Raw genomic sequence first — 22,721 nt, 5'->3', positions numbered from 1 at the left:
TCTAACAACACAATGTACACAAATTTGTTGGACTTCCCTCGTGGAAAGTATAGAAGAGAAAACAAAATTTCCACTATATGAAAAGAAACAGATAGTCAACCAAGCTACCGAAATAAGTGTGTTTTAAAAAAGGATGAATGATATTTGGACCCACTCAATGTAAAAATACACAACACTCAATGTAAAAATACACAACCATTGGTTTTATTTCATTGGGAAGAAGAATGAGAAGCAAGAAAAGCAAACTGGTATACGCGACAATGAGGATTCACTACTCCGTTTCAACGAATCATGCAATCCTCCTTCTCAACGTAGAACTGACACACCTATGTACATTGTAATTGCAAAGTAAACCTCCAACGAGTAGTGATAAGTAGAAGTATCCCCTCATCTTGGGACTGCTTTAAATTTTATTTTCTCAACTTTAAAAAATCTACAAAATTTAAGGCATTCTATCTTCCAAAGGTAAGTTTTGCATGTGGTCCAATTGACACAACCACCAAAGACTCTAATCAATGAAAGCATTTGGCAAAATTGGTGCAAGTATAGACCTCCTCTTGCATGGCATGGAAGAGGAGAGAGATTAAGTGAAGTTGAGCAAGGATGTGTTAAGTTCTAAACATGCATTAAAAATCATGAACAATTCTTACAAGTCGTTAACCAACGAAGAGTGGTGATAGGGTACTACTAGGCCACTCTACCCATCTTACTCTACCCATCTTTTAGTAGGCTAATAGTGAGACTTGAAGCTGTTGTTGCATGACAATTACTCTTACCTATCATAAGCATACACATAAACCTCGACCTTCCCTTTGATAAGCTACATGGGACAATGCATGGCATGCACAGGTAGAGGAGATATTATGTGATGGTGGGCTTGTCAACTAAGTACACCAGACACAGGATTACTGGTTTCACACACACAATTGGGTAACCACCCTCCAAGACATTTGTCATTGCACGCACCACTAGATTGTTGTTTTTTCAGTTGAGCTTCTATAGAGAAGCCCAGCAATCAGCAAAGGCTTGTCTCATGCATGATCCATGGATCCATCAGTTTGCATGGCCATGGCCATTCTCGCTTTGGGAAACTGTACTTGCTGAACAACCGTCCATACGGTGCTTCTTTGGAAGCCAGCGTTTCACCTCCATTTCTTGAATTGAGTAGAAGTCAAGACACCTGGGATGGTGATCATCAAGTTCCGTCCGGACAACATGTAGGAGCAGCAAAGTCTGCAGCAATTACATGAATAGCAATTACATCTTCACTCTTCAAACTAATGCAGAAATAGATGAAGCACACGGGCTTACTTTGGCTACACTGCCACAAAGTCGGATGATGCCTTGCATGTGGCTCCAAGAATTCAACTGCATCTGCTTCTCCCACTCAGGAACAACAATCATAGCTTATGTGCACACACCATACTGCGACTAGATGCTATTGTACTGTGCACGTTTATTAAAATTCAGTCTGTTTCATCCTTGAAATGTGTGACAGCTCAAAATTACATACTCTACATGTACTTGTGATGGATGATGCTTGTATGTTATAAAGTGAGCTCCATACTGAAGCCCTGTCCGAACAATCCAGTTTTTTCTTCTTAGATGAGAGCAGGCCTTGTAATAGTGCAAAAAACCCTGTTTTCGCTTCAGCATTAGCTGCCAGAGGTCATCATTATTCAGAACCACATCCCCTTGCCATTTAATCTTTCAGTCACATTAGCCAATAATTAGGTAATCAGATTTTAAAAGAAAACAAAGGTTGATATAAAGGTTCACCATCAAGCAAAAGACCATTCAATCCAAGTACAATCACCATTTAGAAATGGGGTGGCCCTGGCACCCCATTTCTAATCAGATTCCCGAATGGATATAAAGCGTATTGTGAAGCTTCTACCTTTTAGAAAAGAAACCTCAACAAGGATGTTTATGTTAACAACATGTGAAGGTTTACGGGGTCCGCAGTCCAAAAATGTGGCATACCTTCTCCAGATAGTGTTCATATGATGCACATCCGGCCATTTGGAAGGAGACCTGTCAAGTACGGGCTACCCATGGACCAGATAATTAGAGCCACTCCATATCCTGCAGGCTGGTTCAAGTCCTGCACACTCTGCAGGAGCTTTACCACCAGCCTGGGTAGGCCAAACAGGCAGTGGGCAGGCCAGAATAGGCTACAGGTAGGCTGGGTACGAGTACTTACATGATTATTTCTCAAATCCTTTTGAAATGCAAATCAGGCAAACACGGACACCTTCGTGCTATGTGGGCACAGAGAGACCGCCATTCCTTTGAACTGGCACAACCCGTACCTTGCAACATTGGTATGCTCTCACTAAGGTTTCCTCTTGCACAAGTCTTCCTGGACAGGCACTAGGCTTCCTTCCAAAGATTCTATTAATGGGGAATGGAGAGTACAGAAAAAACTTCACATGAACCCTTTATTGGTTCCAGTAATTGGAAATGGAGAGTACAGAAAAAAAAATCACATGAACCCTTTATTGGTTAGAGCTACATTTCCTTTAAATTTCCAACGATTTTCAAACAATTCTATTGTGAGATTTGCACCATGGTCCATGCCCCACATGCATTATGCAATTTTACCTGCTGTCTTTTGCAGCAGACTTCAAGACAATTCAGTTCATAGCATAGGAAGAAGGCCTTTCCCTGACCCGGAAGGTACATGTGTACCATAGCTTTTGCCCGCGCACAGGTACCACTCCTTTCCCCAGGGCCATGCAAGCCATAGTTGGTGTACTTTCACCGTACACCATCCTTTGCACCCGTACCCATACCCGTACTTGCAATATGCCATGAGAATGTCTCTAATTACTTGGTTGACTCTCTCAGTCTGGCCATCGGTCTCTGGATGATAAGCTGTGCTAAAGCAAAGTTGAGTTCCCAAGGCCTGAAATAAGGACTGCCAGAACTTTGAAGTGAAATTAGAATCCTGATCTCACTGACTATCCTCTTCGGAACCCCTCCAATAGTGCATGCTATGCCGCCAGTAGGTAGGGGAATTTCCATGCGAATTCTAGCATTGGTACCAATGGGGACAAACTCACCATGTAGAACAACATGTTCATTCTATATTACCTCTATGGGAATGGTTTCTACAAATAATTATATCAAAATGGCTGAAGCCATTACAAGAACGATTGTAGCTAGAGAACCTACTATTACATGATATAAGAAATTCTAGGGTGTGGAGTATCTCCAAGGCCATGAACAAGTTTAGTGGTTTAGGTGATGCCCATGGCCATCTTGATGAAACCTTTGAATAAGTTTATGAAGCCTCAGGAGTGAATGATGATTACACAAGAATCAATGCATTTGGACTCACCCTTGAGCATGAAGTTGTAAAATGGTTTCAAACACTAGAACTAGAGGGCAAAGGAACATACAAAGATTTGAAATAATCATTTTTTATTACTTATGCACCAAGATTGGTGCCAAGTGGAGTTTAGTAAAGCAGCCTATGCTTAAGAAAAAGGAAGGAGTAATGATACAAGAGTACATTAACTAGGCCAAGTATCTCTACCTAGTAGGTGCAAGGGAGAGGTGCGAGGGAGACCCACACAAACTTGCTTAATTTCTCCTTTTCTAGAAAATTTTACAAAGAAAAAGATTGCATTATGTGCTTCATGCTCTAAGGCACAAGAATGTGTGTTAGATGCCATAGATTACGATATGAGAGTATATTAATCGGGCAGCCAAGTATCTTTACAAACGGGCCATAGACTACGATACAAGAGTATATTAACTGGGCCATAGATTATGGTATGAGAGTATATTAATCGGGTGGCCAAGTATCTCTACAAGTTATATTAATTCGGTCATAGATTATTGTACGAGAGTATATTAAGCCGAGCCAAGTATCTCTATAACATATGCGAGCCTTGAGGAGAGACCCAACCAAATCCCCTTCATCTCTCTTTTCTTAAAAGGTCTACAGAGCAAAAGATTGCATCATGCACTTTATGCTTGAAGGCACATGATCCCATAGAATATGATGAAAATTTCATAAGCCCACCCCAAGGAAATACATGGCTTTGAGCCATCATTCAAAATGGGTTTTGAAAGTATTAAGAGACTAAGGTTATGTAGAAGGGGAAGAGAAAGTTGTGAGTGTGAATGGACTTAAGGTCCACTAGCTCACCTATTTAAAGGTGGAGCTATGAGGCATTTTGTATTGAGCAAGGCCTAGTTGTATTCATAAACAACTTAATAATCAAGATATTATTCTTGTATTTTGTGAGTCTCTTCTCCTCCACACACTTGATCTAGCATGAGCACCACGTTTTCTCAACATAGTATCTAGAGCTTGGTTGATTAGAACCACTTGTGGTGTAGAATAGGTCAAAAATCTTCACTTTTTCTTATCTTTCCTTGTGTGGAGCTCAACCCCCTGCTGGTGGAGGCCTTCCAGCAACTTGTGGAGGCCATATCTCGTGGAGATTCCTTCAAGGAAGATATAGAGGACACCCGGACGCTTCTGATCGTACGGCTAATTAGCTGATTCGTCGTCGCGGCATTACCTCTGCCAGCACAGCAGCAGCAAGTCGGCGCACTCTCATTAAGCTTGTATCTTCAAACCCTAATGGGTATTATGTAACCAACATGTACAAAAGTTGTTGTAATTGTGGAGTAGACACTGCCCTTGACCAATCCATAAGGCAAGTGGTAAGACCCTCCCTTTCCCTTTCCCATTTAAATCTACCTCATTGCCCATGGAGAAGGTATGGTATTCAAGGAAGCATCAAGGTTAAAGGAACATCTATAAGCAAACCACTTAAGCAAGGGTGGCAGCCTTGTTTTGATCATTGTTGGTCAAGGTGGAAAGCATGTGGAAGCAATGGCATGTATGTCAAAAGCATGTCAACTACAAGAAGTCAAGCAAGCACAAAGAGTGGGGTGCACCATCATGGTGTACATCTTCATCTCCACAACAAATAAAGACTTAGATGGCATCACTGTATTAGCCTTTAAGGCTCTAAGAACATATTTGTAAATCCTAGATAACCACACCTATATTCCAAACCTTGTACACCTAATGTTATAAAGCCATCCTATGTCCAATACCACCTATTCCATTCTTTCATAGTTGGTATTGAGGGGGGTATTAAGAGACTAAGGTTATGTAGAAGGGGAAGAGAAAGGTGTGAGTGTGAATGGACTTAAGGTCCACTAGCTCACCTATTTAAAGGTGGAGCTATGAGGCATTTTGTATTGAGCAAGGCCTAGTTGTATTCATAAACAACTTAATAAGCAAGATATTGTTCTTGTATTTTGAGTCTCTTCTCCTCCACACACTTGATCTAGCATGAGCACCACGTTTTCTCAACAGAAAGTAGTGGACCAAGGTAAAAGGCTGAGGAGAAGAAAGACAACCCTAATCTCATTGGCTAATTGCTATATGTTCCCCCAAGCTTGATTGCTATATGAAGGATGAATGACACTAGCCATTGGCTGATTGCTATATGTTCAACCAATCTCTAAGGGTTAATCTTGTAGTAGGAGCACCATATTTTTCATTGGCCTCTTCCTTCACTAGCACCACACCAGCTGTAACTCCAAGTCCAATAGTCATAAGAGGAGTCTAGACTTGTTGAGATGCCTTTGCCTATGTTACCATCCCAACACGCTCCACTGAGAGTCACTCCAATCCATCAAGTGGGATAAGAAGAGGGAACTGCATCTAAGACCTTTACTACTAAATACACTTATGAATCACCTAAAACTCATAAACTCCAATATTTTGTCACCCCTCTGGCAAAAACACAATGGTTGCATATAAGGAATACACTTCTTTGATGAATAGAGGTAAGGACTTAACTCATTGAGACTAGAAAAACCCCACTCTCTTATTATGCATGTGGAGGGACCCCACATAACTCATTGACTAGAAGATCCCCACTCCCTTATTATGCATGTGGAGGACCTAACATAAAGGTTGAGTGTGCTAACAAAGCCTACAAGGATACCCCAATAGTGGTCAAGCCTACTCCCCTTAGAGACATGGTGTTTGCAGTGCATAATAGAGACTAGCAGAGCCCCACTCTCTTATTATGCATGTGGAGGACCTCACATAACTCATTGACTAGAAGAGCCCCACTCCCTTATTATGTATGTGAAGGACCTCACATAAAGGTTGAGTGTGCTAACAGAGCCTACAAGGATGCCCCAATAGTGGTTAAGCCTACTCTCTTAGAGAGATGGTGTTTGGGGTGTGATGTTGAGAATTTGTTCAAAGACTAGCCTTGTAGAGGCCATTGCAATTGGTAAGTGAGGACCACCTGGGCAATTGTAGCTCTAAACATATTGGGTGTTTTGAGAAACCAAAAAGTTGAGGATCATATTCTTACTCCTATAAATGCAGTGATGACAAGACTAAAGGGTAAATATGCCTAGCTAAAGAGGGACAAGGGTTCTTGTGATTTAGATCTTCTACTTCAAGAAGTGCCAAAATTTGAGTAAGTAAAAGAGGTTCATAAGAAGGCCAAAATAAGTATTAAAGATGAATAGAAATTCCTCATCGTTTGAATCCTTGCCCTCCATTATAGAAGATGACGCCTTGCGCCACACTCGTAAAAAGATGCAGAAGGAAGTCTAGAAGCAAATTCTTAGGATCTAGCCAAGCCCGTACCCAAACCTAGTGGAAGAAAAAGAGCGTCTTATGGGTGGCTCAAGATGTGGTGAGATGGACTTAGCAAGGGTGTGTATAGACCAGTGAAAACCCCAAATTCTCCCCTTTCCACCATACCAAAATTGAAAAGTTATTTTCTTGTTGTACCAAATTCTTAGAAAGGATCTATTAGCATTACAAAATTGGAAACAATGGGAATAAAGGACCTTGCTAGAAAGGATGCCTTGGTTGAGAACTCTCTTAATGAACTTAAGGAACCACATTTCCCAATAGAACCTAATTCTTGTTATTTTGACTTTTTAAAACATTTGGTAGATCTAGCTTCAAGAACTATGTGGTAACATTTAATCCCAGATCTCCTCCAAGGTCTAAAGTCCCATCATTTATTAATGTTATGTCACACCCATAGTTTATGAACGGAGAAATTAACCTTGTCTCTCTTGTAGGGTCAATGAGAACTCTTCCTTAATACTTTGAGAGTGAGTGTCAATGGGAACTCTTCCTCCATACTTTGAGAATGAGCATAAAAAATCAAAAGAAAAAGATAATATTGGACCATTCATAGCAAGGTCCATTTGATTTCCTAGGCTCTCTCTTTTTTCAAGAAGATTAAGAAAATTGAGGGATGTCTATTTGTTGCAAATAATTTTGTCAACACTAATGACTCTATCTTTGGGTGAACTTTGGGGATGGTCAAAAAGCGAGCCAAGAGCAGCGAGCACAAAGCAATGAGTAGAGCTCATGTTCTTGTGAAAGTGAGCAGGTAGGGGCATGGTATGATGTTAAGCGAGCATGAAATGTTAAAGAGAAGAGTGGAACCACAGTGCAATTCTGTAGCAATCAAACAAAGAAGACATGAAATGTTCTAAAATGACCATTGCAATAATTTTTTTTCGAACCAATGGTGCAGATACAAAAAATCACTATTAAACCCATATTGCTTGGCTCGCTAAAAAGATGTTGAATCTATAGTATTCACAATGTTGGAGAGCCATTAGCAAACAAAAGACAATAGACAGGAAAATTTATAAAATAACCAAAACATTTCCAAAACAATAACTAATAAACTCGTACTACGGTTCAGCTGGTATGACATGACCCCCATACATATTTCAACTAAAGTGGGTTGCAGGTTCCTAAAGCTATTGAGGATGACTTCTAATAGACTTAGTTAGCATGTCTTTTACAATTCTCTCAGAAATACAAACTTGATGAATATGCATATTGTTGTTCACATCCTGTCCAAGAATAATTAAGAACACAAAGTATATGTGCTTGCATGCAAGATATGGTCTTTTCTTGGCCACTCTATCTCTGAACTCCACACATGAACACATTGGATTCTTCTGAATAGTGACCTCTATCAGAGGCGTGTCTTGGCTCCCATTGGTCAATGGATTAATACTAAATGTTTCCTTTACCCCTTCTATATGTATATGGCTGCCTACAACTTCTGCATGCATATCTAAGGCCGCAGTGATTTGACCAAATGCAGCCTTTGAAATTCCTCGTCGATATGGAAATTGTTTCACCTCCTTGTTTGTCTCGCTAGTGCCTTTTGCAAGCTCCTTTTATAGAAAAAACTCAAGAGGAATACCAATGTCATATCCTGCTCTAATAAGTTTGCAGGCTTCTTTCACTTGTAACTTGGTACCTTTAGCAATGGGCCAAACACAAGGGACATCCTCTGGTGGATGTAATATTGTCTTTGTAATTTTCCAAGTGTGCCTAACATCTGTATTACAAAAATAGCAATACTTCTCCTTTTTCCAGGAGGATAGTTGACAATCACTCCAAAAACAAGGACTGACATCACCCCCTCGCAACCTTGAGCTACACTTTTTCCCCGATGCCCAGTGGTTGCACTCAACTCGATTCACGGTTGGTATCCTCCGCAAGGCCCACTTTGTATCATGCACATCACTTTCAAGGCTCTCTAAAACTTTGCATTGCTCATCGACCTCTATTGCAGGCTCTAACCTCTCTCTTGTCACATAGTTAAACTCAGGCCTATGGCTAGAGTTGCCAAAGTTTTCTTCTGTCGAGTCGTGTAGTGGCCTTTTGGCTCGAATAGTTTTATTCTCACCCTTGAATTTTACCCTATTTGAAAACATAGGGGTCCCCACCACTGTTGGAATTAGGGTTGCAGGAATGCACACACAACTTCAAGAAGATGAGGAAGCTTGAGCACAACACAGTAGTGTATTATGAGTGCCAAAAATGAAAGATAACAAGCCCTAGAAGATAATGGGCGTATATACAATGCACGGGGGAAAAAACCTCCTAGTGAGGGAAAAAGTGCCCCGGCGGTCCTAAGTGTGTTCACACACATCACTACTATAATATGGTAACAAATCCCCCCTGGAGTGATGCGGTGAACAAGAGCTAGCACTCATGTATAGGGAAGTGTCTAGCTATGTGGACGAATCCACAAAAGGAAGTAAGCCCAAAGCTTTGCGAAAAGCTTCGAACTTCTCACGAGGCAGAGCCTTTGTGAAAAGGTCTGCAAGGTTATCCTGTGTTGGCACATAAGCCAAACTGATCTCTCCTGCAGAGAGTCTCTCCCTGACATAATGGTAGTGCACCTCAATGTGCTTCGTACGAGCATGGAACACTGGGTTCCGCGCAACTGCCAATGTGCTCTGACTGTCAGTGAAGATGGTGGTGGCAGATGGCTGCCCAACACCCAAATCAGCCATAACGCGTCTGAGCCACACACACTCAACCGTAGCTGTGAAAGCTGCCCTGTACTCAGCTTCACAACTAGAAGTGGCCACAGTAGGCTGCTTCTTGCTCAACCATGATATGCATGAGCTTCCAAGCATGAAGCAAAAACCACTCGTGGACACGCGTGTGTCATAACAACCAGCCCAGTCAGAATCTAAAAAAAACATGTAAATCTGGCGGCAATGATCCCCCCTTGGGATAAAACAACCCAAGATGCCGAGTACCACTCAAATAGCGAAAGATACGCTTCACTGCCTGCCAATGCTTAATGCCTGGGCTATGCATAAATCTGCTCACCTGTGAGACTGCAAACTGAATGTCTGGCCTCGTAATGCATACATAAATGAGGCAACCAACAGCTGTCTGATAGAGTGTGACATCAAAGTGATCTCCAGCATCATGAAGACTCAACTTCAAACCTGTCTCCATTGGAGTAGCAACAGGCTTGCAGTCTTCAAGGCCAAATCTCCGCAACAATGTTTCAATATACTTTGTCTGACACAAAGCAATACCTCCATCACACTGCTTAAATTGTATCCCCAAATAATGATGCAAATGCCCCAAATCTGACATCTCAAAAGAGGCATTCAAATCAGCCTTAAAATCAGCAATATGACTCTCATTTGGTCCTGTGAGCAGCATGTCATCGACATAGAGAGCAATGATTAGATGTACACCATCCACACGTTTAACATACAAAGTGCTTTCTGTTGGACTATTCTGAAACCCATGTGCAGTCAAATATGCATGTATTTTTTCATACCAAGCTCGTGGAGCTTGCTTTAAACCATATAAAGCCTTTTTTAACCTGCACACTTTGTTTTCCTGCCCTCTTTGAACAAAACCACGAGGCTGCGATACATACACCTCCTCATGCAAATCTCCATTTAAGAACGCAGTCTTTATGTCCAGCTGATGTACATTCCAACCATTATGAGCTGCTAATGCACAGATGCTACGAACAGTGGTCATACGACATGTGGGAGCAAAAGTCTCATCAAAATCAATGCCCTTCTCTTGAGCATAACCTTTTGCAACAAGCCTAGCCTTATGGCGATCCACTGTGCCATCAGGCTTACGCTTCAATTTGTATACCCACTTAGTGCCAATGGCCTTCTTGCCAGGGGGCAAGTCACATAAAGACCATGTACCATTCTTCATAATAGCATCGTATTCTGCTTGCATAGCAGCCATCCAATTTTCTGAACTTTGTGCCTCATCAAATGAAACAGGCTCACTTTCATCGCACATACTAGAAACAGCCAATGCATAACAATCTGACGCATAAGAGGCACCATGAGAGCCAGAACGAGTGCGACTAGACAAAGGGGCATCCAACTTGCTGTCACGCAAAGTCTGCACCAGCCATCTAGGCATATTCCTAGAGCCCTCAATCTCTTGTCTCTCATCCTCAAGTGCATCATGCACATCTGCATCAGATATAGGCTGATCTGTGCCATCATTTAAAACCTGCATAGGCTGAAAAACTGCCTCATGAGGTATTGCACTTGACTGTGCACCACTGAAAAGAGGCAACAATGTATCATAGACATCACGTGAGCTGATATCTGTCTCCTTAGTACATGAAACCAAGGGCTGAACTGCATCTTCCACAAATACAACATCACGGCTAACCAAAATGCGCTTTGTCTGTGGATGATACAAACGATAGCCTTTGCTCTCAGCACTATATCCAACAAAAATACATTTGACAGCTTTGTCATCCAATTTTCTGCGATGTTGCACAGGCACTAATGCATATGCCAGGCAACCAAAAACACGTAAATGGCCAACAGATGGCTTGCGGCTATGCCAAGCCTCATATGGAGTGACAACCTGTAATGCTTTGGTGGGACACCTGTTTAGTACATAAGTGGCACACATGACAGCCTCAAGCCAAAAACCATGTGGTAGACTTTGACTCTTAACCATACATCTTGCCATTTCCATGAGAGACCTGTTTTTTCTCTCAGCCACACCATTTTGCTGTGGTGTATACGGCACTGTACATTGGTGTTTTATCCCACGCTCAGCCAGAAATGCATTAAATTCTGAAGACATATACTCCCCCCCTCGATCTGAACGGAGGGTGCCCATCTTACTTTCTGACACATTTTCAGCCATAACCAAAAACTGTTTGAAGCACAAAAACACTTCGGACTTTGCCTTCAAAGGATATACCCATGCATGCCTGGTAAAATCATCAATGAAAGTCACGAAGTAAAGGTAGTTTCCAAATGATGGAGTTTGCATGGGACCACAAACATCACTGTGAACAAGCTGCAATCTGCGTTCAGCTCTCACTGATCCATCTTTGGGAAAGGAAGCACGCTGCATTTTACCCAATATGCAGCCCTCACAAACATGCTTGACAGGTGCCTCAAGCTTAGGCAAAGAAGACACCATTTCAGATTTCTACAGGCGCAGCAAACTTGCAAAATTCAGATGACCAAAACGTGCATGCCACAGTTTTGCATCTGAAATAGCCTGCGTATCCATAATAGCACATGCTGAATCCTCTACACATTTGCCATCCATATTGAGCTTATACAGCCCTCGACATAGTGAACCAGATGCTACAATGATGTCACCACAAGAGAGATCATGAACAGTACATCTGTCATCCACAAATTTTACAACCAAACCTGTTTTGGCAAATGCGGAGACTGACAGCAGATTCTTTTTGATCCCTGGCACATACAATGCATCAAAAAGTGTAAAGGTGTTGCCATTTGCAACATTCAGTACAATCTGTCCAACTCCTTCAACGGGATAAGAGGAGTTATTGGCACAAGTGACAGTATTCCCTGTGGGAGCAGACTCAAGGAAAGTGAATAAACTGCGCTGCGAGGTGATATGCTTAGTGGCACCACTGTCAAAGTACCATACATCTGAATCTACTGCAGACATACATGTGTCATGCAAAGATGGGTCATAACTGCACTGCGCATTGAATGCCCATTCTGTATCTAGCACAACATTAGCAGATTCATTGTTAGAAGGAGAGGCATCTGCAACAGCCATACCAGCCTCTTTCTTCTTAGCCTCTTTCGCAGCCAGCTTAGGACACGCTTTGATGACATGATCATTTCCCTTACAGTACTTGCAAAATGTCTTCTGTTTGTCACCCTTCTTCTCATCTTTGTCTTCCTTCTTTGGTTGCGCAGCATTTGCAGATTTCTGCTTACTAGAAGAAAAGCCAGCTTTACCTTTCCCGCTTCTCTGACTAGCAACGAAAGCTTGATCTGCGACACGCATAATATTCCTGTTTTGCCTTGACTGGTCTTCTTGCAGCAAAACAGAAACTAACTCCTCAAATGATAAGGCATTGGGATTACCTTTCATCATCAAGCGAAGAGTGGAAGCAAAACCCTGATAAGAATCTGGTAGACCATTCAAAACAGTCTGCACAAGTGAACTGTCTGACAGGATTTCATCTGCAGAAATGAGCTGCTCTTTGAAATCCTTGATCTTTGTCAAAAAGCTATCCATAGAATCACCTTCGTTCATATGCTCACTCTCCAACTGTTTTCGGAGATAAGCAACACGAGCCTCATTTCTTGCCTGATACAATGTGGCAAGTACATCCCAAGCATCCTTAGAAGTCCTGCAGGAGCGAATATGTGGGATAATGGTACGTTTGACAGACAGCGCAATCAAGGCATGAGCCTGCGCATCTCTACCATCCCAACGAATCTGCTCTGCTGAAAGTGGTGGTTCTCGAACAGCTGCTACAGCACTTGTGCCTGCACCATCATCAACAGTACCTGTTTCTGATGTGTTTGCAGCATTCCCAGCCACAATAGGACGTGCATCAATACCCTGCACAATGTTCCATAACCCCTTTGCTACCAATACATGTCGCATCATATATGCCCACAATGGATAGTTGGTGCCATCCAACTTATCCTCAGCAGCCAACATGCGGAATACATCATTGTTGTCAGCCATGGCCAATGACTGTACTACTAGATGTAAATGCTGTCTGTAAGAGGTAAACCTGTATAAAATCGACCTGTGCTATGTAGCACAGCCCAAAACAGACGAATGGGCACCTGTCCTGCAGATTTTAATCTTGACAGAAAATCTGCACAGTAGGACGATTTTGCCTGCGCAGTACTTGGAATGCAAAAACGGAGGGCGAAATGACTTCAGATCAAAATTCTGAAACGAACAAGCCCTACGGGCCCTCCCACGGCATATACTAACCTGCAGACGCTCGTGAAACCTCGTTGCAATCGGAGGAGATGAAGCGGCAGGTGCCGGTGATGCTGCCCGGGAGGAGGAAGCCTGCTCTGATACCAATTGTTGGAATTAGGGTTGCAGGAATGCACACACAACTTCAAGAAGATGAGGAAGCTTGAGCACAACACAGTAGTGTATTATGAGTGCCAAAAATGAAAGATAACAAGCCCTAGAAGATAATGGGCGTATATACAATGCACGGGGGAAAAAACCTCCTAGTGAGGGAAAAAGTGCCCCGGCGGTCCTAAGTGTGTTCACACACATCACTACTATAATATGGTAACAACCACTGCATCATCCACTGCTCGTGAGGTAGCTATTGGGGATGGACTTGCTTTCTGTCGAGAAAGAGCTCTCTCAACCAAAAGCTCCAATGTAGGCCCACAACCTGTGTATTTTCCTTCCAAGAAAGCCAGTTGTCTGGCACATTGGAAGTAAGCATTGATTAGATCTGTCACACAAGCATCATAAAGACTAATCTTTTGCCTATACCCCTCCCCTGCCAACCAGCTTGCATGCTTGGTCTCTGACATATTTGTCCTTGGGACAAGAGCATTGACAATAGGCTCTCCATCCTACAAGAGTGGTAGAAATTGATTAAAAACAATGCAGTGCACATAAGTAGGAGGCACACAATAATACAATGAATAATCTCTTACAAACATTACCTTTAAAATGAAATGACCCCATCGACTAACCCTATAGTGCCACCAACTTAACCAGCTAAGAAGCTTAGGGATGTTTCTATCAGCTGCCTTCCCAGTTGCCCACCATGCTCGTATCCTGCGAAATTGCTGAAGGGCACTTTCTTTGTTTGGGGCAGTCCTCCACTTCTCACACATCTCCCTGTGCTTTTCTTGATGTGGGCTATAGATGTACCTCTGCGTGTGGACACGAAGGTTGTCTTCCCAATGCCATAAACATGACCTTTCCCTTTCAATCATCTCCTTTCCGTCGTTGAAGACACGTCTCACTGCATTCCAGTTAGCGCCAGCCTCATCCGCCATAAACCCAAAAAAATTTGCTACCTTCCCTGTGTGCTCCACCATTACCAAATTCATATTTTCCCAAAACATGACTTGATCATCCTCATCCTCTTCTCTAAATTCACAAGTTGCTATTGTCAATAGCTCACCAATCCTGCATGCCACAAATGAAAACAGAGTTATATTAAAGACACAAATTAAGCAATGCTCTCTACCGCTTGTAACTTACATGTGGTCATAAACATGTGCTCCCATTGTATGCCATCCCACTCGATGCACATGATCAAAGCAGACCCATGCTTGATTAAAATCCCCATTACCATCCTTGTCCATTCGCTGAACAATGTCAATCCCAGAACCAGGTCCAGTAGTAGACATCTTAAAGATAAAGCAACGCTCAGTAGTAGTGGTGGCTTGCAATGGAAATCGAGAACCATGGAAGAACTCAAAATGGCATGTTCTTTTTAGATTAAGAATGGCTTCATATCCTTCACCCAGAGGTCGTGTTGTTTTTCGTGTTTGCATTACCATCTGCTTCACCCTGCATTCATAAAGCATACTTAGTGTATTAAAGATGATAATTGCATACTATTCTTTGCTAAATTGCACTTCCTACGTACTTTTTGACATTTATCAAACTTTGCAACTCTTGCGACATCTCCTGTAGCTCCCTCTCTGTCATGAATTCTCCCTGTGTCTTGTCATCATCAGTGAATGCTCTTAGAACCACCTCCCTTGCCACAATCATTTGTACCTTTCTGGGCCCAGCGTTGTGGTCGATGCCCACTGCACGTGCTACAAAGGCCTTGATATTTCGTATCGATGCTCGGCACATTCCCTTGGAAACCATGTGTGTATGTTTGCCATAATGAATAAATAGTCTGCTATGCATTGATTCTTTTGGCATAAAATAATAGACACAAGCAGGACATTCTTTAAGACACATTGGCACATGCTTGCAGAAAAAACACTCAAGGTTCCCGAAGCTCCCAATTGCTAAATTCCCATATTTTGGAGATTTTATCAGCTGCCCATTCCAATGGAGTTTGTTTGGTTGATTCATACGTGTCCTAAAGGAGCAGTGCTCATTCATGCACTGGAAGGTTCCCCCCGTAGAAGTTCTTCCTAAGAACAAAAGTTTTATTGGCCCTAGTTTGCGTTTGTGGCTTTGTCCAAATGTTGCCCTCGTATTTTTGCTCCATCCCTTCCATACCTTTCCCACCTTCAAGCTCATATGTACTGAACTCTGGGTACACCTTGGGAAGCTCTTTTACCTTGCCTTTGTAATCACAATCATGGATTAAAGTGTGCAAGACATCAGTAGGAGGTAACATGCGGATTATTTGAAAGCAAGAGACCGCAGTATCAAACTGAACATCTTCCTCTTCCAAATGTTGAAAGCACTTTTCCACAGGAGAGACCTCTATCTCCTCTTGCAATGACCCATGTGCTTGGACATTGATTTCTTCTATCTCTTCAGTGTCCAAGTCACTGCAAAGCACAATGCTCTCTAATTCAATGCACAATGCAAAACAAAAAATGTCAAAGTCAAAGTTAATGCCACTTACATTGGAGTACTCTTTCGAGAACCGGGAGGAAATATAGTTGAGGGGCCTTGTTCTGGGGTCTCAAAATAATTCTCTGATTTGGCAATATATACAAAGGACAATGAATGCTCCAGGATAAAATATGCCTCGTCTCCAATCCTTGCATACAAGTGTAAAGGACAAATGGGCTCATACTCTCCTCCAATTTCAAGTAAGGCCTCCACATTTATCCCACCAATAGTTCCAAGCTTCCCCCGGATCATGTTGATTGACACAAGACATTTGCCATTCGAGAAGGGGACTCGGATGCATGCACCCATTGTAGAATGGAGGAAAACACGAGCCTCCCTGCATAATGCAATCACAACAACAATTAAGGAATTTACATTGAATATTAGCCAAAAATATTTTAATACTAGATGTTCTTGCTCTAATCAATAGCATATACTAGCCATAATACAATTTTACCAGGCTCATTTTAAGACTATGGGTAGAAGCAAATAAAAATATTTATTGCAAAAACAGTCATAATGAAGGGTATCAAAAAGAGTACATGTATATATGTATATATGTTTGTGTGTGTGTGTGTATGTATACACACACACACGCACACACACACACACACACATATTTACTTTGTGTTAGTTCTTGCGCTTTTTCATAATCTCCTGTTAGATTTCAAAAACTCTACCAGTTGGATGCCATAGCATAACTGTGCTATAGATTTAAAAAAATCGGAAAAATATTGACCAAACCCTTAAATTTTAGTGTTGAAATTCATTAGTGTTAGGATAAAAAAATTTGTCGCCTAACTTAGGGTTTTTAGTAGTCGGCTACTTCTTATGAAGCAATTACTTAAGGCTTTTAGTCGTCCTCCGCACAGAAGCATCTTCCCTCGAACACACACGCAGAGAAGCGATCATGAAGCATCATACGTCTCCCCAGCAAAGAAACGCTGATCTCATGCGCAGGGCCCTCTCCCCACTCCAATCTTTCTCCCCAACAAAGAGACACAGAAAGGTATCATCATCCATGAATTTGTGCTATTTTGCCTAAATGAATTTGTGCGCTCAGCGCACAAAATAATAGGATGTTTTGCTGCCGCCACACAACACACAGTAGTATGAGATGTGCGGCGTTACTTCTTGCTATTTTTCTTGAATGAATTTGTGCGCTCAACGCACAAAATAATAGGATGTTTTGCTGCCGCCACACTCCACACACAGTATGAGATGTGCGGCGTTACTTCTTGCTATTTTTCTTGAATTAATTTGTGCGCTCAGCGCACAAAATAATAGGATGTTTTGCTGCCGAGCATTGAAAAAATCATCATGATTTTGAGTTCGTTTCAAGCTTCGGGGGCAGCGCCCCCGAACTCCCCCGCCAAGGGGGGCCTAAATGGCTGCCGCCGGCCCCCCTTGGATCCCCCCCGGCGGCAGAAATTTGGAGAGAGTAGTGTAAGAACATGCTATCTATATGGTGCTGTCTCAAACACATTGCATAGACTATCTCTCTTACTACTGTCTATATTATGCAGACTTTGAGTATACAAGAAGCTCAAAAAACTCACATTTGATGTCTTCTTGGTTGAGAAACGGCTCACACAGTCGAGAGAGGAGACCAGCAAACACGTGCATCTAAAGAACAATAGCACAAAAAGAAAAAAGTTTGTCCTTAAAAAAGTGTTGGATTGCGAAATATCACTTCTAAAGTTTATTAGTACTCAATATTGAATGCCTTCAGATTTGGGCTACCGAATCTTTATATATTTTCCAATAAATTTGAATGCCTTGAATTGAACACCTGAAAAGGGCTCCGTAAATATTTTCCAATGAAGATTTTTTTAAAATATTCAATACGGCTTTGAATGCCTTGGAATTTGGGCCAAAGCACTCCATATGATAATCTCAAAGATATTCTGTTCGTTAATGAGTTGGCCGTTTTGTTGGATAGTGAATGTGCCACCTTTGTTTGATGATTGTGTTGCAGTACTGAATTTAATCTCTTTAGTGAATGTGCCACCTTTTCTTTAAGTTTGTGTCGTATTACTGAATTTGCTGTTAAAATAATCAATTAATTATACAATACGAGTAGAATACTATTTGAAGATTTGTTCTTGTATTTTTGCATGGCTATCTGGTTTTCAAATGAGTTCGAGTCATTTCGCTAGAGCATCTTGCTTGAAAGGTTCTTGTTGTGCAAAAATGGATGAGTTACCTCTTGCTAAGCGGAAAAAGAGTGTGCAGGTTGGCCCAGGTGAGAGCTCATCGAGACACACAAGGAGGCAAGCTGATTTTTACAGCACTTTGGAGCAAGCCGCCTCCTCAAACCCTACTACGAAGCATGCGGTACATATCATAGATGACACTAACCTGGAGGTGGATATGGATAGGCAGCATCTACATAGTGATGAAAGAAATGAGGAGGATGGACAAAATGTAGTGGGGGCAATTGAGGAAAATAAAGGTGATCAAAATGAGGGTGAGAATACTCAAGGTGGTGATAATGAGGATGAAGGTGAGAATATTGAGGATACTGGGAGAGAGATAGAGGGGGAAGAGAACACACATCCACTAGAGGATCAAGAAGAAACAGTTGTCACAACCCAAACTGAAGGAAGCAAGCAGAAAAAAAATAAGGTTGATATTTTTGGGAAGATTCTTGAGACATCTACTCCACAAGCCTTTTTAGATAGGATAGGAGTCAAATTTAGGTCTCCACCTCCACGTGTTCCTCTCTGTAGGATGATCCAGACGGAGGCAATCCAAAAGGTTTCTCCCTCAACAGATAAGTCTCTTACTCGAAGCTTCAAAAAACTAGGTGGGTACATTGAGAGCATGGGAGCTTTCATAGTATCAATTATGGACTTGGAAGGGGAGGAGACACCATTGACACAAGAGAGGGAGGAATCTTGGGATGAGCATTGGAGGACTGTGAATCAACAGTTTGAGGAAACTCTTGCACTTGACCCCGATTGGGGTCCGTACTTGAGCCGAAAAATGGTGCATATTCTTGATGGTAATAATCGACACAATGCTTGGATGGACTGCATTTCTACAGGTGAGTTCTCATTGGGATGTTATAGTTTCTTATGCTTCTTTGTCCTTCCTAATTTTGTGTTTTATTACAGGGTTTCAAGGGGATTTGTCCATGCATTGTTGTGTTCTCTGTAAATTTTATGTGTTCGAGCGGAGGGATGTGGGTGAGCTTTTGTTTTCATTGTCCAGGTTGAACAAGTAAGTTAATTTGTTATCAGAGTCTCCTTTTATGTCAAGTAAGTTGTTTGTACTCAAGAATATTAACATATTTTTTCTTTGTTTTGTAGGACGCATGATTATGCATTTGTGCCAACCACATTTGGTGATCGTCTATTTCAACTAAGAAGATTGGGAGAGTCCGACCTAACAACTCTCATGGCACATTTGGACAATGAGGACAAGCTGTGGGTTGAGAGAGAGATGCAGAGTGCATCTGCCAGAGGAAGGCCTAGTTGGCTTCATTTGCCAATCCAGATTATGACTTGGCTCTTGTTCAAGGACGAGATGGAGCAAAAAATTGATGAGGCATCAAATGGACCACTTGCCGAGTCTGCTAGGGAGAATGTGACTCGAAAGGTAGAAGTTCTCTACAGAGGAAAAACATCAAAATATGCAAGGATTGCTGATCCCTCCAATGGTGAGGCCTTTTGGTGTGCGGTGCTCTCCCTCCCATGGCACGCGTCAACCAATCATGTGGCCACAGAGGAAAAGCTCAATATGATAGGTTCTGCTTGCATCAGAGACACAGATAAGGCTCACATTGTCAAGCTATTGGACAACTCTCAGGCTGCAGTGCGATCACTTGAGGGTATGCCAAATGATAAGACAAAGGTAAGGGAATGGCTGCACATGTACTCCTACTGGCTTCAGATCACGGAGCTGGGTTTGAGAATCCAAAATGATATTAAAAATGCCGATCGAGTCAGGTTGCCAGGTGAGAGCCGATTCACCTCTTTTGTTGTTCTATGCAGAAGAAAGTACTTCAAAAGGGCTTTCAAAGTGCACGAAGGAGGCATAAAATTTAGCCATGATATTGACCATCAACCAGGCCTACAAAGTGCTGCACGACGAGTCGTTTATAGGTTTTCCTACAACATAACCCAGATATTCCTTGTTAAAAAACATGCATGCTTCTTTCTATGTGTTGTTTTATCATTTGGGCTTTGGCTTGCAGATGGTTGCTTTCTGAAATTGAGGAGCACCAGTTGGATATTTTACCCCCTCTCGCTAGTGTGTGGCTTTGTGTTGACAATCAATCTTATATGTATGCCGATTTGAAGCTTGGAAGAGTAAGTGATTGAATTTGTCATTTTGAATCCATGATTGAGAAACATGTTCATATTGAGGGTGAGTTGTGTTTACCCATGTTTGTCATTGAACAGGCCATGTCAAGCATAGAGTCTCGTTTCTTCCCGTGGTGGTTGGACCTTGAAAGAAACCATGTGCCTGAGGAGGAGCTTGATCTGTATCGCCAACATAAGTCTATATTGGAGCTTCGTAGCCAGCAAATTGATCATAATGAGGCCACATCCACATCACATGCAACATCGATTGCATCGGCTTCTTTTCGTAAGTCATTGCCAGTGAATTTAGGGAGGGAAATAGTGAATCGTGCATTGGAGGTGAATCGAGCAATGGAAGCAAATAAGGAGCAGAGTCAACAACAGACATCCAATAGTAGTGCAGGCGGGATACAACCAACTGACATCATAACCAAGACATTGCAAGCTCCAGGTATGTGAGCTTCCTACCTCATCTCTATCGTGATCCGATTGTTTTGACTTAAGACTATGTGTGTTAAATGTCAAAAACCTGTCTATAGGAACCATTTATGCCTTCAATGTCAGTATTGAGGACCTTGCAGCTACTTTTGTGAACATGGAGGATGCATCCTCATTGGGAAAGCAAGTGCTTGATGCCATGAATGTTATTTGCACAGTAGGGAATGTCAAGAGTAGAGGGTCCGATTACTGTGTGGAGTTGATATTTGCAGACTTCCCCTCAAATATCATCATTGGAGGTTGTGTTGCAAACAAGGTTCCATATTGGAATAAGATTGGGGATGGCATGTATGACTCTACTTTTAAAGTTGTTGATTCTTGTCTCTCGGATCGAGGCTTCTTTACATGCCTTTACACTATGGAAGAAGGAGTGACCATTGAGCAGGTTGCACAGAGCGTTGGGTTTGGCATTTATCATAGACAGGTTGTGAGGTGTACTCCACCTATTGGGAAGAAGATGGGGCAAATGATTACTACCCAGGTATTGGTGTTGTTCTCTTTGGGGCTGTCATTTGTGCAAATCTTCTTTGTCCCATTTAAGGTGAAAATGCATGAACAACCAATGTGTCTTTGCTTGTAGGTCACTTGTCTAATATTGGCTGTTTTTGTTCGCTCAACATCTCCTGCTACAAGCTTTGTGATGCATGGGGATCAACTAAGGGATTTGGCACTAGGTGATGATCTTGATGTAGGGCAAGATCTTATCTTTGACATGTATGTATATGCATTCAAATCAAGATAGAATTTAAAATGATTTTCGGTGATCTTTATGGCATATGGTTAATGGTTTGTGTGCGTTTTCAAGAGTGCCATCGGAGGATCTGGTGAAGAGAAAGGGTAGACCATGGTGGGGCGGTTGTCAGAGAGGTCAGCGGCTTAGCAAATACATCGTCTCCATCTTCAGTCGTCCTGGGGACACGATTTTGGATTTGTTTGCTGGCACTGGAACTCTTGGCCTAGTGGCAGCATTTATGGATCGCAATGTCATAATGTTAGACAAGGATGAGCGGATCTATGATCACCTGTTAGAACCATACTCAGCAAAGGTATGCATGTTGAAAAGATAAATATGTTAGTAGAGAATAATTTTGTATTGATAAAGCTTATTTTCTTTTCTTTGTGTCTCTTGCAGTTATGAGGATCACATGTCTACATCAAAATGCCATTAGAGATAGTCTTTTTTTTAATTGAGACAATCATTTTTTTGGGACTATTGGAAGTAATGTTTTGATGGATGTTATGCTTCTGAATGTTTTTTACAATAGCATGTAGCTAATTGTTGGACAATTTTTATTTGGATTATAAAATTTTTAAATCCTATGGTTATGGTTTCTAAAGAGTATTATATTGTTGTGTCAGTGTGGTATGGCTATTAAAATTGGTGTGCATCTTAATGGCTTGATTTCTATGCTCTCTGGTCGCTGTGGTCTCCATGTGGTTGCAACAATAGTTTGTTTCTATTAGTAGCTCAATGACCAATTCAACGTCCTTTTAGCGAGCCAAGTAGTATGAATTTTGTAGTGATTTTTTATATCCGCACCATTCATTTGAAAATGCTTTATTTGCAATAGTCATTTTTAAACTTTTTTAGTCTTCTTTGTTCTGTTCATTATAGAGTTGCACTATGGTTTCACTCTTCTCTTTAACATTACATGCTCGCTTAACATCATACCATGCCCCTACTTGCTCACTTTCACAAGGACTTTATTTCTACTCACTGCTCTGTGCTCACTGCTCTTGGCTCGCTAAAT

General features: G+C 41.8%; 1 protein-coding gene across 1 annotated transcript; it reads right to left on the bottom strand.

Moving 5' to 3' along the window:
• Positions 1–920: 920 nt before the first annotated feature.
• On the bottom strand, positions 921–1,404 carry LOC147627429 (tRNA-splicing endonuclease subunit Sen2-1-like). Its single transcript, XM_086814316.1, has 2 exons — positions 1,312–1,404; positions 921–1,233 (listed from the first exon to the last, which is right to left on the bottom strand). The coding sequence occupies exons 1-2, from the start codon at positions 1,402–1,404 to the stop codon at positions 1,054–1,056; spliced, it is 273 nt and encodes a 90-aa protein (XP_086670442.1). The 3' UTR covers positions 921–1,053.
• Between the last annotated feature and the right edge of the window lie 21,317 nt (positions 1,405–22,721).

The sequence above is a fragment of the Cibotium barometz genome, chromosome 20 (assembly GCF_041138505.1).
Source record: "Cibotium barometz isolate CiBa-2024 chromosome 20, ASM4113850v1, whole genome shotgun sequence".
In the NCBI taxonomy this organism is placed as follows: Eukaryota; Viridiplantae; Streptophyta; class Polypodiopsida; order Cyatheales; family Cibotiaceae; genus Cibotium; species Cibotium barometz.
Note: the sequence above shows the minus strand (reverse complement) of the source record. Positions and strands in the feature narration are given on the sequence as shown.

Coding starts and splice junctions, on each gene's coding strand:
- LOC147627429 (XM_086814316.1), bottom strand. CDS start 1,404: ATGATTGTTGTTCCTGAGTGGGAGAAGCAGATGCAGTTGAATTCTTGG. Junction 1,234..1,311: donor TTTGTGGCAGTGTAGCCAAA/GTAAGCCCGTGT, acceptor TAATTGCTGCAG/ACTTTGCTGCTCCTACATGT.